General features: G+C 41.8%; 1 protein-coding gene across 1 annotated transcript in view; it reads left to right on the forward strand.

The window, feature by feature from the left end:
- The first annotated feature begins 8,089 nt into the window (after nt 1-8,089).
- cps1 (carbamoyl-phosphate synthase 1, mitochondrial) overlaps nt 8,090-16,942 on the forward strand; it is an 88,444-nt gene continuing 79,591 nt past the window's right edge. Inside the window, exon 1 of the mRNA XM_064944422.1 lies at nt 8,090-8,378. Within this exon, the coding sequence (XP_064800494.1) occupies nt 8,262-8,378 (117 nt within the window). The 5' untranslated portion in view covers nt 8,090-8,261. The remainder of the gene's footprint in view (nt 8,379-16,942) is intronic.

Below are 16,942 nucleotides of genomic sequence, written 5' to 3' on the forward strand. Positions count from 1 at the left end.
CTCCCAACTCCCAACCCCAAGCCATTCAGGCACTCCAAAAGGAACGAGGCTGTAACTGAGTCTAGGGGACAGATGGGACCTATTTATAGGGCACTGCGGAGAGGTGTGAAGTTTCTTGGGATTTCTAAGAAAGGGGCCATGACTCCTTAAGGGGGCTGACTGATGCAGTCTCTCTGGCCTGCTGTAGGGCTGGTGGGCTGGTGGCTCACTGTGATACTCACAGCCCCTCAACTGGCCAGACAGTGATTAAACAGGGCCAGGCTAAACTAAGTACAAATCTGCCCTTAGCCTGTGACTGACAGAGAGAAAAAGAGAGAAGAGGGGGGAAGAGAGAGAGAGAGCGGTGGGGAGGGAGGGATTAAAGCCAATTAGAGATTAGACACAATTAAACCCAAACAAGGTTGGTTTTACTGGTACTTATGCACAAGTTAGAAGATAAGAGAGGCTCTCCATTCAATCGCTTAGATTTTTTTTATAGAACCCTAATGATCATGAAAAGCAAAAAATTTAACACAATTAAGAGGAGCATGAGACACATGTATGCAGCTATTGATAGTATCAGCTGCTGCAGGTACTGAAAAACTATTGCAACAAGTAAGTAAGTGCAACTAGGCCCACCAGTGTGACATCATAGTGTTAAGAGTACCTTATTTCTGCCAGGTTAAAGTCACACTGGATCTTCACAGGATGCTGCCTGCTTTTGCACCGGTCTCACCTGTTGTGGTGCAGTCAAACCAACCCTAACCGACAACAGGCCTAATCTAAGTGCTGCCATCTAGTGCTGTACATCAGTCCTGTATCAGATGGTTTCAGTACTTAGAGAAGTAAAAGCTACTTAAGTTATACTCATACCCGTATACGGGTTGAAAATGGCAGATTTGGGCACTGATAAGCACCTAAATTGGAGCACAGTGGCTGTACGGTAACATGCGATAAATGACATCAGAGCTCAGGCTCTGCACTTCACAGCTCTGTAGGGGTTTTGACTGACAGCCGTCCTGAACTTGAGCACCGCACGCAACAAGAAGTTGCAACCATCCCTCTCACTAATTGGGCAAACCTTTGCAGGGAAATGCTGCAAATTAAAGCCTAAAACTGTAAGATCATGTTTCATAACTTAGCTAGCTATGTTGGAAATAGAACAAGCTTTCAAATGATTCCCCCCTGACCCAGTTTGCGATTTAAAATGGGTTGTTTCTGGATTGTGCAAACAACAGTAATTGTGTGATGACGGTATGCAGGGTTGTGTTCTAAACAAAACAAATACAAGTGTGCTTGCTCTAGTTCCCCTACAGCACAGCTAGGCTAATTTAAAAAATAACCTTATGGTTTAAGACTCTTCTTTGAGTAACAAAAGTGCATTGGAATTACTTAGAAACTGTACAAACTTTGGAGAGGTGTGAGGCTACTTGAAGACACCAGTTAGTCCTCGCATCCTGGTCATTTCTTTGTCTTACGTTGCACTTACCCCGCATTGTCTGGGAATATTCTTATCATGTTACTGAACGTATCCAGAGTATTTTCAGATTTAGTTATCAATAATTATGGCGAAAAGTACAGTAAATGTAAAATGCACATCAAATCAACAGGTCATTTTTGGAGCCAGTCTTGTGTCAGGTGAAATGTTGTGTCTTCAATTTTGATCTAATACTTTTCCCATCATCTCCAAACTGTTCCCTGTCAGTTGCTACCATGCTTAACCAGATATTATCATTGTGCAAGTTTCCCCCTGCCGTTACATTCCTGTGTTGTCTTCAATAATTGTCTACTATTCATATAACTTGAATTCATGTTCAACCTGAATTTCCTTACTGAAATTAGGGAAGTTATTGAAAAGTAGGCTAAATGTTCTATGAAACGTCAAATGATGGTGTATTATACTGTAATACTTGCTGTTATGTATGCTGGTGAAATGTCCTGTCTCTGAATTTGTATAATTCATGCCAAACCCAGCAGCAAAATGGTCAGCGAGAGAGGAAGACGGGATAGAGGGGATTAGGGAGCTTGTTGTTGAGCGGAGAGCAGAGCATAGCAGAACATACCACAGAGTATTGAAGGCTCTCTTCTCTACTCCCTGTTGCTGTTACTATTCTACTATTATCACTGTGACTGTACCCTATGTCTGTATCCCTTCTCTGCATCCCAGGTGGCATACTTTTGACCAGGGTTTTGACCAAAACTAGTGCACTACATAGAGAATAGAGTACCATATACGACTGAGCCCTTCTCTACCAGCAAATTCAAGGCTGGCCATAATGCTGCTCATAAGATGGAAAATTGCTTAGTGACTGGATGGAGAACATGAGAAGGATGAGAGCTGAAACGCATAGGGCATTTACTGACTGTAGGACCTGTGTCTAGATGGTATCATATTCCCTGCAGTGCACTACTTTTGACCAGGGCCCATATACTGCATAGTGCACTGGTCAAAAGTAGTGCACAATGTAAGGGATAAGGCACCATTTGGAGGAAGTCTAGCTGTAATTAGCAACTGTTAGCAATGGACTGATCCCCCTGTGTTGATTGGTTGGCCTTGGTGATAATGAGGGTCCAGTGTCTTATTGGAGGCCCCTTCACATTATCTGTCAGCCAAGTTACAGTTTTCAGATGTCTGTCATGCGTGAGTGCCTGAAAATAAACCAGGGTAGGCTTGTTCCTCCTTGTTGCCAGATTTCCTAGCACTGCCTTGTCTGGTGTTGGAGAAATGATAGATGAGAAGGTAGGTTTATAAATGTTTTACGATGATTTAGTATTGTCCCAAGATATAGCAGTATGTGGAGAGATATCATTAAAACTTGTTTTCAACCACTCCACAAATTTCTTGTTAACAAACTATAGTTTGGCAAGCTGGTTAGGACATCTGCTTTGTGCATGACACAAGTACATTTTTGAACAATTGTTTACAGATATATCATTTCACTTATAACTCACATTATCACAATTCCAGTGGGTCAGAGGTTTACATACACCAAGTTGACTGTCTTTAAACAGCTTGGAAAATTCCAGAAAATGATGTCATGGCTTTAGAAGCTTCTAATAGGCTAATTTACATCATCTGAGTCAATTGGAGGTGAAGCAACATCTCAAGACATCAGTCAGGAAGTTAAAGCTTGGGTCTTCCAAATGGACAATGACCCCAAGCATACTTCCAAAGTTGTGGCAAAATGGCTTAGAAGCAAAACAAAGTCAAGGTATTGGAACAAATTTGTGGGCAGAACTGAAAAAGCGTGTGTGAGCAAGGAGGCCTACAAACCTGACTCAGTTACACCAGCTCTGTCAAGGGGAATGTGCCAAAATTCACCCAACTTATTGTGGGAAGCTTGTGGAAGGCTACCCCAAACGTTTGACAATTTAAACAATTTTAAAGTTAAACAAGTTAAACAATTTAAAGGCAATGCTACCAAATACTGATTGAGTGTATATAAACTTCTGACCCACTGTGAATGTGATGAAAGAAATAAAAGCTGAAATAAATCATTCTCTCCGCTATTATTCTGGCATTTCACATTCTTAATATAAAGTGGTGATCCTAACTGACCTCAGTTGGGAATTTTTTTCCAGGATTAAATGTCAGGAATTGTGAAAAACTGAGTTTATATGTATTTGGCTAAGGTGTGTGTAAACTTCCGACTTCAACTGTACCTTACAGTCTTGAGTATGAAGGGAAGGTCCATGTGCAAATCTGTCATAGTGACAAGCTGGCAGCTATATAAGTAGCCTCTTCATTTTCACCCTATAACTCATTAATCTACTTATCTTTACATCTCTTACTCTACTTTTCTTTACATTGCTGCCATTGTACCCGACAGTGGCCAGACTGACCATTCGTTATTTAGTCCTCTCTGAGAATGGTCACTGGAGGACACTAGTGCACTACAAGTGAATTGACTCCATTTGCTTCCCAAATGGCACCCTATTCCCTTTATTGTGCACTACTTTGGAATAGGGTGCCTTTTGGGACTGAATCCATGTGGATAAACTTAGATACAAGGGGAAACCTGACCTGTGTAGTGGAAGTCTACTAGGGTTTATAAGTGATCCCATGTCTCTCGAGGTCCATAAAAACTGTTTCTGAGGGAATGGAAGGTGGACAGTAAATGAGAGAAGGAGATTATTAAGGAGGCAAAGTACATGATGAGTGTATTGACATTTATATAGTAACTAATACCAGATAGTGTTGGTGAATTGAATCTTTCTTAGCCCTTTTTTATTCACTCAAAGTAGGTGTGAGAGCAAAACATGGAGGATTGTATAGGTGAGTCACTCAGATTTTATTTGGATTTTCGTTGTCCATCTGTTTTGGAGTGGATTGGAATGAAGAAGGAGGGAGCAGCTTTTGAATCTGCAACTGATATATTGGAACTTGTTTCTCATCATCATGATGTCTACCTAAGGGTCACAGGTCAGGTGACCTGGATTGGTGACCAGGTGACCTGGACCAAAGGGGGTCACTGACCACTCATTGTCCTGAGTGTCTTTCTTCTTCACTCTTTCTGTCTCCCTCTCTACCTTTGTCTCTCTCTCTCTCTCTCTCTCTCTCTCTCTCTCTCTCTATCTATCTATGTCTCTCTTCTGTCTCTTACTCTTTCTCTCTCCCCCTCCCTCTTTAAAACAGGGTTTAAAGAAAAGGATGTACTTGCAAATGGCCAAAAAGGGGCCTTGCAGAGGAGCACTTATTCTGGTACAGTCCAACCTGTTTTAGGACCATGACCATTCATACTGTACTGAATACCAGTGTGACTGTTAATGTGGATATATTATATTTAACAACCATTTTGTACTCTGCTGCTGTATGATTCATTTCCTAATATTTTCTCATTTCCCCTGTGTCAGGTTGTTAAAACTGCTGCTCTGCATACTGTATGGTTTGAAACTTAATGTAATATTGTCAACTTATAATACAGTTATTATACTGTAATAATAACCAACAACATACACAGTTAAAAAATGTTCCAATAAAAAAAGTAGGTATGAAAGGTCAAACTGAAAAGAATCAATCTCCACACTACATAATGATCCAAAATAAAATATAATCATGGCTGCCTCTGCCCTGCATGAAGTTAACACATGAATGACACCCTCTAGATCAGGGATGGCCCCCTCTTGACAGTGGAGAGAATTTATTTTAGTTTTACAGTTCATTTCTACACATTTTGTTATAGGGTGGAGAGAAATGTTTGCAGTTTTTAATATGACCCAAGAAACTATGGGGGTACACCGGTCTGTAATCCGACCATGATGGCTACAAGTTTAGTACCCTTTAAGCTCATCATTAAGCTCGGGGCAATGGGTCTGAACCCTGCCCTGTGCAACTGGGTCCTGGACTTCCTGATGGGCCGCCGTCAGGTGGTGAAGGCAGGAAACAACACCTCCACTTCGCTGATCCTCAGCACAGCCCTCTCCTGTACTCCCTGTTCACCCATGACTGCGTGGCCTCTCACGCCTCCAACTGAATCATCAAGGCCTACTACACAACAGTAGTAGGCCTGATTATCAACAATGAAGAGACAGCCTGGGGAGGAGGTGAGGGCCCTGGGAGAGCGGTGCCAGGAAAATAAACTCTCACTCAACATCAACAAAACAAAGTAAAACTAGTAACCAGAAGGTTGCGAGTTCAAACCCCCGAGCTGACAAGGTACAAATCTGTCGTTCTGCCCTTGAACAGGCAGTTAACCCACTGTTCCCAGGCCGTCATTGAAAATAAGAATTTGTTCTTAACTGACTTGCCTGGTTAAATAAAGGTAAAATTAAAAAAATTAAAAATAAAAGGAGCTGATTATAGGCTTCAGGAAACAGCAGAGGGAGCACGCCTCTATCCACATTGACAGGACCGCAGTAGAGAAGGGGGAAAAAGCTTCAAGTTCCTCGGCATACACATCCCTGACGACAGTGCCTCTTCAACCTCAGGAGGCTGAAGAAATTTGGATTGGCCACTAAAACCCTCACACACTTTTACAGATGCACAATTGAGAGCATCCTGTCAGGCTGTCTCACCCTCTGGCACGGCAACTGCACCGCCCACAACCGCAGGGCTTTCAAGAGGATGGTGCGGCCTGACCAATGTATCACCGAGGTCAAACTACCTGCCCTCCAGGACACCTACAGCACCCGATGTCACAGGAAAGCCAAAAAGATCATCAAGGACATCAACCACCCGAGTCACTGCCTGTTACCACTATCATCCAAAAGGCAAGGTCAGTACAGGTGCATCAAAGCTGGGACCGAGAGACTGAAAAACAGCTTCTATCTCAAGGCCATCAGACTGTTAAATAGCCATCACTAGCCGGCTTCCACCCGGTTACGCAACCCTGCACCTTCGAGGCTGCTGCCATATATACAAAGACTTGGAATCACTGGCCACTTTAATAATGGAATACTAGTCAATTTACTAATGTTAAAATAATGTTATCATACTGTTACTCATTTCATATGTATATACTGTAATCAATTCTACTGTGCCCAAGCTTTTTTAGTCAATGCCACTCCGACATTCTTTTAATTTTAAATGTGTGTATTGTTGTGAATTGTTTTTGATCCTACTGCACTGTTAGATCCTACTGCACTGTTGGAGATAGGAACACAAGCATTCCGCTACACCCACAATAACATCTGCTAAATATGTGTATGTGACTAATAACATCTGCTAAATATGTGTATGTGACCAATAACATTTGATTTGATTGGAGTTTTAATAGCTGGTTGGACTATTTTACCAATCTAAACACATTTAGCTGACAAGGGCTAATTGAGTGACTGTCAGTGACTAACATAACAAGAGAAAAACTCGCTATGCAGAACCAAATGTCAAAATTGCACCTTTTTCCCCCCCCGAGTGAGTTGATTGGGTGGAACCATTTTACCGGCTTCTAACATGGACACACACACACAGATACAGGGAGAGAGAGACTGCTGAACAAAGCAGAGTGGCAGGCAGAGGCATCTCTCTCTGGTGACTGACTGACTGGCCATGTTCAACAAACCCAGTGAGGTACCTCCCCCCATCCTGCTTCAGACCAGTGGTCAGTGGTGGTGGTGGCTCTTCATTGCCAGACAGCAGCTGGGGGCTATAGAGAAATTACCAAAGGTTGGTGGAAAAAGTAAAATGCAATTTATGTCAAAGCACCAAAGCAGTGTTAATAATATATGGTTAATTGGGCTTATTTCCTTGTTATCTGCTCCATTAGACTATAGCCGATGATTCCCCATGGAGACGAACCATCCTGAAACGCAATCACATATAAACATGTACCACACATGTAATAAAGTGCCATGTTTGATGGAACTCACTAAATAAAGAAGGAACCTTTCTGCTCTTAGGTTATACTCAGATGTAGGATCTTAATATTATCACTCTTTTGTTGCTGAGAAATGTCCTGCACAGCAGGAGATGTAAACCTGTAGTGTATTTTAGTTTTAAAAGGGCTTCTAAAGTTTGTAATGACCACTTGATATGTCAGACTTGATTTTTAAAATGTATTTTATTTAACCTTTATTTAACTAGGCAAGTCAGTTAAGAACAAATTCTTATTTACAATGACGGCCTACCCAGGCCAAATCCTTCTCTAACCCACTGGGCCAATTGTGCGTCAGCCTATGATTTGACCTCACAAACCCCTAACCCCTACAAAAGTGTCCATTAATTATAATCCAGATAATAATGAATATTTCCTGTGGATGTAGAGTTATTTTCCTGCTGCGGTTGCAAACTAGCTCAAATTAAGATCAGCATCTGTAACCTAAACCTATTATAAACATATTATATGGAGCAAATGGTCAAGTTAGTCATGTTACAGTGAACTGAGTTCACATTAAAGTAATATTTTCCTTGGGAGTTTATGCATACTAGGAATACGTTGGAACGTAGTCGTAGAAGAGCATGCTGTATTTAATACAAATATTCTGTGACTGTGACATATGCATCATGCAAAGCAAGCATGGTTGGTTCAACGCTAACAGCGCTGAATGTTTTACATGGTTTCAGCCACCATGTTCACCGATTCGCAGCCAATCAAAATGTTGAGCGGAAAGAAACGCGGAGAAGAAAACAACGTGGCAGCCAACCCACGTTGATCGGCTGTTTGCATTCGGAGTTGTCTGTCTGGAATCCTTTGGATGAGACACGCGGGCTGCTTGAGCCCAAATTCATTCATTTCAGTGGACCGCTCTTTCTCAATAGAACAACAACACATTCTACACGGATTCATTTTTCCCTTGTAGGACAACATATAACAGAGTCAGAATAAGTGAATTAAAGACGAAATATGACAAAAATATTGACAGCCTGCAACGTCGTCAAATCACTGAGGCAAGGATGGCTCGCTGCCAGAAGAAGCAGCAACCCTGCTTGTTTGAGGTCTGCTAGGCTCTTCAGTGTTAAGGTAATACATTCGCCAGCTAGCTAACTAGCTATATTGCTTTTCTTTAATTCTAAAACGTGTTAATTGAGCAGTAAACAACTTACTTTTACCAGTTTGCGAAAGTTTTGTCATTGACCATGAATTATAGCTAGCTAGGAATAAGCTAACGTAAGTTGTCATTCATTGTCAATAATGGCTAAAACAATTTATTGTCGAGGTAACTAACGTTAGCTAGCTAGCTATCCCACAAATAAAGCATGCTCGAACTTGCTTCAGTCAGCTAAATGCAGTTGACAACAGGTCAACGTTCTTTTGCATTTGGAGAAGAAACACATGTCATGGAAACAGTCGTGTTCTTGAGTTGCAGTGGGGCCAATAAAATGAATGGATGCATATGGTGGCCAATCCCCGTGTGGTGTTGCGTCATGTTGATTTACTAGTTTGGGGTGCAGTTTGGCAAATCTGGCTAAGCAAAGATATTTCTCAACATTGCATGATTACTCAATGCAATATATTTCAATCAACTTTATTAGTTATATTGGCTTAACATTAAATACCATTTTGTGATTTTTATAAATATGTGTAGGATACGGTATTGGGCTTTAACACCACACACACACACACACACACACACACACACACACACACACACACACACACACACACAGTGGATAATCCTAGGCTAGGCCATGAAAAATAGAACAAGAGAATAGTCTACCTCAGCATTCACTACTGACCAGGAGAATATGGCCCCTCATTGAGTGGGTCAGGGGCTGGTGGTAGATAGCTACCTCTAGTTTCCTTTGTTATCGGTGAATTAGGCTAAGCCTTCTCTCATACCGATTTAAGATAGCAGGTTACTGTCTATCTAAACAGAAATGTTCCTTGCATCGTAAAAACCTCATACAAACAGTAAGGATTACCTACAGTGCATTTGGAAAGTATTCAGACCGCTTAACCTTTTCTACATTTTGTTAGTTACAGCCTTATTCTAAAATTGATTACTTTATTTTTTCCCCTCATCAATCTACACGCAAGCTATCCCATAAAGACAAAGAAAAAATTGTTTTTTTTTAGAAATGTTAGATAAAAAAAAAATCCTTTGCTATGAGACTTGAAATTGAGCACAGGTCCATCCTGTTTCCATTGATCATCCTTGAAATGTTTCTACAACTTGATTGGAGTCCACCTGTGGTAAATTCAATTGATTGGCCATGATATGGAAAGGCACACACCTGTCTATGTAAGGTCTCACGGTTGACAGTGCATGTCAGAGCAAAAACCACGAGGTCGAAGAAGGTCGAAGAAATTGACCATAGAGCTACAAGACAGGATTGTATCGAGGCACAGCTCTGGGGAAGGGTACCAAAAAATGTCTGCAGCATTGAAGTTGCCCAAGAACACAGTGGCCTCCGTCATTCTTAAATGGGAAAATGTTTGAAACCACCAAGACTCTTCCTAGAGCTGGCCTCCCCCGGCCAAACTGAGCAATCGGGGAGGTGACCAAGAACCCGATGGTCACTCTGACAGAGCTACAGAGTTCCTCTGTGGAGATGGGAGAACCTTCCAGAAGGACAACCATCTCTGCAGCACTCCACCAATCAGACCTTTATGGAAGCCACTCCTCAGCAAAAGGCACGACAGGCCGCTTGGAGTTTGCCAAAAGGCACCTAAATGACTCTGACCATGAGAAACAAGATTCTCTGGTCTGATGAAACCAATATTTGACCCTTTGGCCTGAATGCCAAGCATCACATCTGGAGGAAACCTGGCACCATCCCTACGGTGAAGCATGGTGGTGGCAGCATCATGCTGTGGGGATGTTTTTCAGCGGCAGGGAATGGGAGACTAGTCAGGATCAAGGGAAAGATGAACGGAGCAAAGTACAGAGAGATCCTTGATGAAAACCTGCTCCAGAGCGCTCAGGACCTCAGACTGGGGCGAGGTTCACCTTCCAACAGGACAAAGACCCTAAGCACACAGTCAAGACAACGCAGGAGTGGCTTCGGGACAAGCCTCTGAATGTTCTTGAGTGACCTAGCCATAGCCCAGACTTAAACCCTATCGAACATCTCTGGTGAGACCTGAAAATAGCTGTACAGCTCCACTCCCTATCCAATGTGACAGAGCTTGAGAGGATCTGCAGAGAAGTATGGGAGAAACTCTCCAAATACAGGTGTGCCAAGCTTGTAGCGTCATACCCAAGAAGACTCGAGGCTGTAATCGCTGCCAAAGGTGCTTCAACAAAGTACTGAGTAAAGGTTCTGAATAAGGGATGCACAATATATCAGTGAACATATCAGAATCGGCCGATATTAGCTAAAAATGCCAACATTGGTATCGGGCCGATGTCTAGTTTAACGCTGATGCGCAAAACTGATGCCAAGGCTGACGTGCATACCTATTTGACGCCACGTAAAAAGTTTCACTACACGTGCAACACAGCGTTCCTAACCTAGCCCACAATGTCTGCTGTGTGGATGAGCAGTTAACAAGCCGAGCAGTCATTTGAAAGAGTAAGAACATTTCAGCCAGACAACTCAAAAGGTGAAATTCATTAACGCCAAGATAATGGAATTCATTGCACAATGTTGGCATACGTAACTGGTCTAGCACCGGTACATACTACCAAGTGCACTATTTTTCAGATGTTGCCCTACCGGAGTTACACAGTAATGGCATCACTGCTATTACCTTCACGACATACTATGGAACGCTGTTTGGGTCTTTGCGTGTCAAAAAAGATACACGTTAAATAATACGTTAAATACGCTTTTAATTTGACACGTCAAATAACACAGTTTTATTATAGAATGTTGTTTGTTCTGAATAGCTGTGCAAAAAAGTCTGCCAACACCGGCCATGAGCAATGTGTTTACAATACCGCATTGGTAATAAAGCATTATTTGTTCAACCGCAACTGCTGTGGTAGCTAGCTAGCTTTAGTTTGGTACATAACTAGCACCAATACAACCAGCCTGCAATCCACCAGGAGACTGCGTGGCAGGCTGACCACCTGTTATGCGAGTGCAGTATCAAAGGGACCTGTGGCTGCAAGGAGCCAAGGTAAGTTGCTAGCTAACATTAAACTTATCTCATAAAAAACAATCAATCTTAACATAATCATTAGTTAACTACACATGGTTGATATTACTAGGTTAACTAGCTTATGTTAGCATATTAGCATATGTTCTCATGTTCTGAGCAAGGAACTTAAATGTTAGCTTTTTTACATGGCACATATTGGACTTGTACTTTCTTCTCCAACACTGTGTTTTTGCATTATTTTAAACCAAATTTAACATGTTTCATTATTTATTTAATATTGATTTTATTTCTGTATTATATTAAGTTAAAATAAATGTGTGCATTGTTCATTCAGTATTGTTGTGTGTATATATAAACATTGGCCGATTTGAATCGGTATCGGCTTTTTTTTGGGGTCCTACAATAATCGGTATCGGCGTTGAAAAATCATAATCGGTCGACCTCTTATCTGGACTATTTACATTGATTTTACACTTCTGCTACTTCCGCACATTGACATGTGTACTGGTACCACCTGTATAAAGCCGCGTTAATGTTATTTTTTATTAATAAAAAAAAACAACTTTAGGCTATCTAGTAAATGTTTTCTTAACGCTTTCTATAACTGCGTTGTTGGTTCCTGACATTTAATCAGAGTAAAAATTCCCTGTCTTAGGTCAGTTAGGATCACCACTTTATTTTAAGAATGTGAAATGTCAGAATAATAGTAGAGTGATTTATTTCAGCTTTTATTTCTTTCATCACATTCCCAGTGGGTCAGAAGTTTACATACACCCAATTAGTATTTGGTAGCATTGCCTTTAAATTGTTTAACTTGGGTCAAACATTTCGGGTAGCCTTCCACAAGCTTCCCACAATGAGTTGGGTGAATTTTGGGCCATTCCTCCTGACAGAGCTGGTGTAACTGAGTCAGGTTTGTAGACCGCCTTGCTCGCACACGCTTTTTCAGTTCTGCCCACACATTTTCTATGGGATTGAGGTCAGGGCTTTGAGATGGCCATTCCAATACCTTGACTCTGTCTCTAAGCCATTTTGCCACAACTTTGGAAGTATGCTTGGGGTCATTGTCCATTTGGAAGTCCCTTTTGGGACCAAGGTTTAACTTCCTGACTGATGTCTTGAGATGTTGCTTCAATATATCCACATAATTTTCCTCCATCATGTTGCCATCTATTTTGTGAAGTGCACCAGTCCCTCCTGCAGCAAAGCACCCCCACAACATGATGCTGCCACCCCCGTGCTTTACGGTTGGGATGGTGTTCTTCGGCTTGCAAGCCTCCCCCTTTTTCCTCCAAACATAACGATGGTCATTATGGCCAAACAGTTCTATTTTTGTTTCATCAGACCAGAGGACATTTCTCCAAAAAGTACAATCTTTGTCCCCATGTGCAGTTGCAAACTGTAGTCTGGCTTTTTTATGATGGTTTTGGAGCAGTGGCTTCTTCCTTGCTGAGTGGCCTTTCAGGTTATGTCGATATAGGACTTGTTTTACTGTGGATATAAATTATTTTGTACCTGTTTCCTCCAGCATCTTCACAAGGTCCTTTGCTGTTGTTCTGGGATTGATTTGCACTTTTCGAAGTACGTTCATCTCTAGGAGACAGAACGCGTCTCCTTCCTGAGTGGTATGATGGCTGCGTGGTCCCATTGTGTTTATACCTGCGTACTATTGTTTGTACAGACGAATGTGGTACCTTCATGCATTAAAAAATTGCTCCCAAGGATGAACCAGACTTATGGAGGTCTACAATTCTTTTTCTGAGGTCTTGGCTGATTTCTTTAGATTTTCCCATGATGTCAAGCAAAGAGGCACTGAGTTTGAAGGTAGGCCTTGAAATACATCCACAGCTACACCTCCAATTGACTCAAATGATGTCAATTAGCCTATCAGAAGCTTCTAAAGCCATGACATCATTTTCAGGAATTTTCCAAGCTGTTTAAAGGCACAGTCAACTTAGTGTATGTAAACTTCTGACCCACTGGAATTGTGAAAATGTGAGTTAAGTGAAATAATCTGTCTGTAAACAATTGTTCGAAAAAATTACTTGTGTCATGCACAAAGCAGATGTCCTAACCAACTTGCCAAAACTATAGTTTGTTAACAAGAAATTTGTGGAGTTTTAAGGACTCCAACCTAAGTGTATGTAAACTTCCGACTTCAACTGTAAATACTTTTATAAACGACTTAACGTTAGTAAATTACTGTAAAGTAACAATATTAATATAAAAAATCAATATAACAACTAACAACAGTTCTAACATAATTTCACCTCTGTCCTCTCACTCCATCATACACACTGAGTGTACATGAACTGCTCTTTCCATGAAATATGCAATAACGTTATGTTGGATTACATGGAAATTATATCCATATTTGTGAGTCCATTTCCGTGGCACCATCTTAATACATTGTATTGCATGAACAAAACAACAAAAAAAACGAATTTAATTGTATTATGACAGGAGATGTCTGGGAAGGGAAAGGCCCAACGATCCCAAGAAACCGCACTGCTACACCCTTGAACAGCTACAGGTTCCTTACAGGGAGGTGAGGGTAGGGAGCAGCCTGAGGGAGGTGACCTCATGCCTCCTGTCAGTACCTGTTTACAGGGTAGCCAATTGTCCAATAACATTCCACATAGTTCCACAACTATTGCAGTTAGGTAAACATGCCTTTTGGAAGTTCAGTTAATTTTCTTCACCTGTGCACAATCAAGAGCAGAAAGAGAGGCAAGCAGGTATGTGGCGTCTCATTTGGGTTTGAGCATAACATTTGCAAACAAGTTTAATAGATAGCACCCTTTAAGATTTTGGGACATGCGTTATTGAGATTTCACAATTATTGAACACACAGCTCTCGTGAATAGGTTGGCACAGCAAAGATATTTCAAAAAGTTAACACAGCAAACGTGAGAGCAAAAAATAAAATATTTTGTCAGCAGGTGACAGGTTTGCTTGTTTAAATGCAGATCAGAGGACGGCGCAGTGGTGCAGAATCTTAAAAATAATACATCAGTCTTATGCAATTCATCATTTATTGATTCAGTGTTTGTGTAATTGATGACCACATTGCTATTAGCACACAACTCATGACAAATTATTAATATTAATATTTAACTGCCTTGTTCAGGGGCAGAATGACAGATTTTTACCTTTTCAGCTTGGGGATTTGATCTTGCAACCTTTTGGTTTCTAGTCCATCGCTCCAACCACTAGGCTACCTGCCACCCCTGAACAAGGTGATAATGGAATATTAGCCATAATAATATTAATACTAATATAAGTCATGAATAATGACGGTTTGTGCACCCTTTTATGGTTAAGCATGTTTTTAATCTGGGAGAGAAGCACCACCCCTGGTGGAAAGACGCTGTTCGGCACACGATGAGCGTCAGAGCGGTCAGTGTTTTTCATATTTCCTCGGATACTATTGGTCCGTTACCATGTCGATCAATGCATGAATGGAAACGTGGTTTACACCCCAGATTTTGATGCCAACACAGTCGCTACAGTCCCATTAGTTTTCATTGCAGCCTTGTTTTGAATGCCGCGGCCGATAATTGCTAAAAATGCCAACATCGGCGTCGGCCGATGTCTAGTTTAACGTCGGTGTGCAAAACCGATGACAAAGCTGATGTGCATACCTACAGCACTACACAGAACAAAAGCGGAAAAATAGTAAGCCCACACTTCCAACAAACAAGTTCTAGTTGAGCAGTCATTTGAAAAAGTAAGAATTTCAGTGAGACAACTCATAGGTGAAATCCATTAATGCCAAGATAATGGAATTCGTTGCCCTTTACAATCAACCGTTCTCTGTCGTGGATGATGTTGGCTTTTGCCATATGGTCGAGCACCGGTACACACTACCAAGTTGTCACTATTTTTCAGATGTTGCCCTACCGGAGTTACACAGTAATATTGAAACACATCCATGAGCTACTTGCTATGGGTGTCACTGCTATTAGCTTCACGACTGACATTTGGACCAACGATGTCAGCCCCATGTGGGTCGAGGATTTCGTACTGAGGAAAGCCGTATTGCATGCTCAAGAATGTACTGGTTCTCATACCACTGCTGCAATTTCAATGACATTTGAGAACATGTTTGAAACTTGGAAACATGAACACATCCCTAGCCCCATTCGAACAACTGACTTGAGAAATAAGCTAATGAAGTACATCTGCAGAAGACGTGATACCCTTTGTCATGTAATTAAAATGCATGCTCAACAAAACTGCCGACACAGACCGTGGGGTTAAAATGTACAAAAGTACTCGAGGCTGTGAACAAGCGATTCGGTGTCATTTGAGCCTCTTTACTGTGTCTCCACCATGCTCGATGCTCGGTACAAGGGCCGCTACTTCTTTAACAGGCAGTCTCTCTTTACTGTGTCTCCACCATGCTCGATGCTAGGTACAAGAGCCGCTACTTCTTTCACAGGCAGTCTCTCTTTACTGTGTCTCCACCATGCTCCATGCTCGATGCTAGGTACAAGGACCACTACTTCTTTAACAGGCAGTCTCTCTTTACTGTGTCTCCACCATGCTAGGTACAAGGACCACTACTTCTTTAACAGGCAGTCTCTCTTTACTGTGTCTCCACCATGCTCGATGCTCGGTACAAGAGCCGCTACTTCTTTAACAGGCAGTCTCTCTTTACTGTGTCTCCACCATGCTCGATGCTAGGTACAAGAGCCTCTACTTCTTTAACAGGCAGTCTCTCTTTACTGTGTCTCCACCATGCTCGATGCTAGGTACAAGGACCACTACTTCTTTAACAGGCAGTCTCTCTTTACTGTGTCTCCACCACGCTCGATACTAGGTACAAGGACCACTACTTCTTTAACAGGCAGTCTCTCTTTACTGTGTCTCCACCATGCTCGATGCTAGGTACAAGGACCACTACTTCTTTAACAGGCAGTCTCTCTTTACTGTGTCTCCACCATGCTAGGTACAAGGACCACTACTTCTTTAACAGGCAGTCTCTTTACTGTGTCTCCACCATGCTCGATGCTAGGTACAAGGGCCACTACTTCTTTAACAGGCAGCCTCTCTTTACTGTGTCGCCACCATGTTCGATGCTCGGTACAAGGGCCGCTACTTCTTTAACAGGCAGCCTCTCTTTATTGTGTCGCCACCATGCTCGATGCTAGGTACAAGGGCCGCTACTTCTTTAACAGGCAGCCTCTCTTTACTGTGTCGCCACCATGCTCGATGCTAGGTACAAGGACCACTACTTCGATGCAGATAGGAAACCGGGTTTACGTGAAATGTTAGACACAGCTGGACAAGATGGAAATGGACACAGTGACAGTGCACACCAAGGACAGACAGAGCTGTAGCTTCACTGCCTGACATGTATGATGAAATCCTGGTTGAGAATGAAATTACTGAACAAATGAACAACAAAACAGCACAGCAAGTAAGTGAAATAAATAGGTTTTGATGATGTTTTACTGGTAATGGAGACATAAGTAAATGCAAACAAAATAACATTTTGGTCAGTGTGGCATGTGTGTGTTTTTTATTTAACT

The sequence above is a fragment of the Oncorhynchus masou genome, chromosome 29 (assembly GCF_036934945.1).
Source record: "Oncorhynchus masou masou isolate Uvic2021 chromosome 29, UVic_Omas_1.1, whole genome shotgun sequence".
NCBI classification, from domain to species: domain Eukaryota; kingdom Metazoa; phylum Chordata; class Actinopteri; order Salmoniformes; family Salmonidae; genus Oncorhynchus; species Oncorhynchus masou.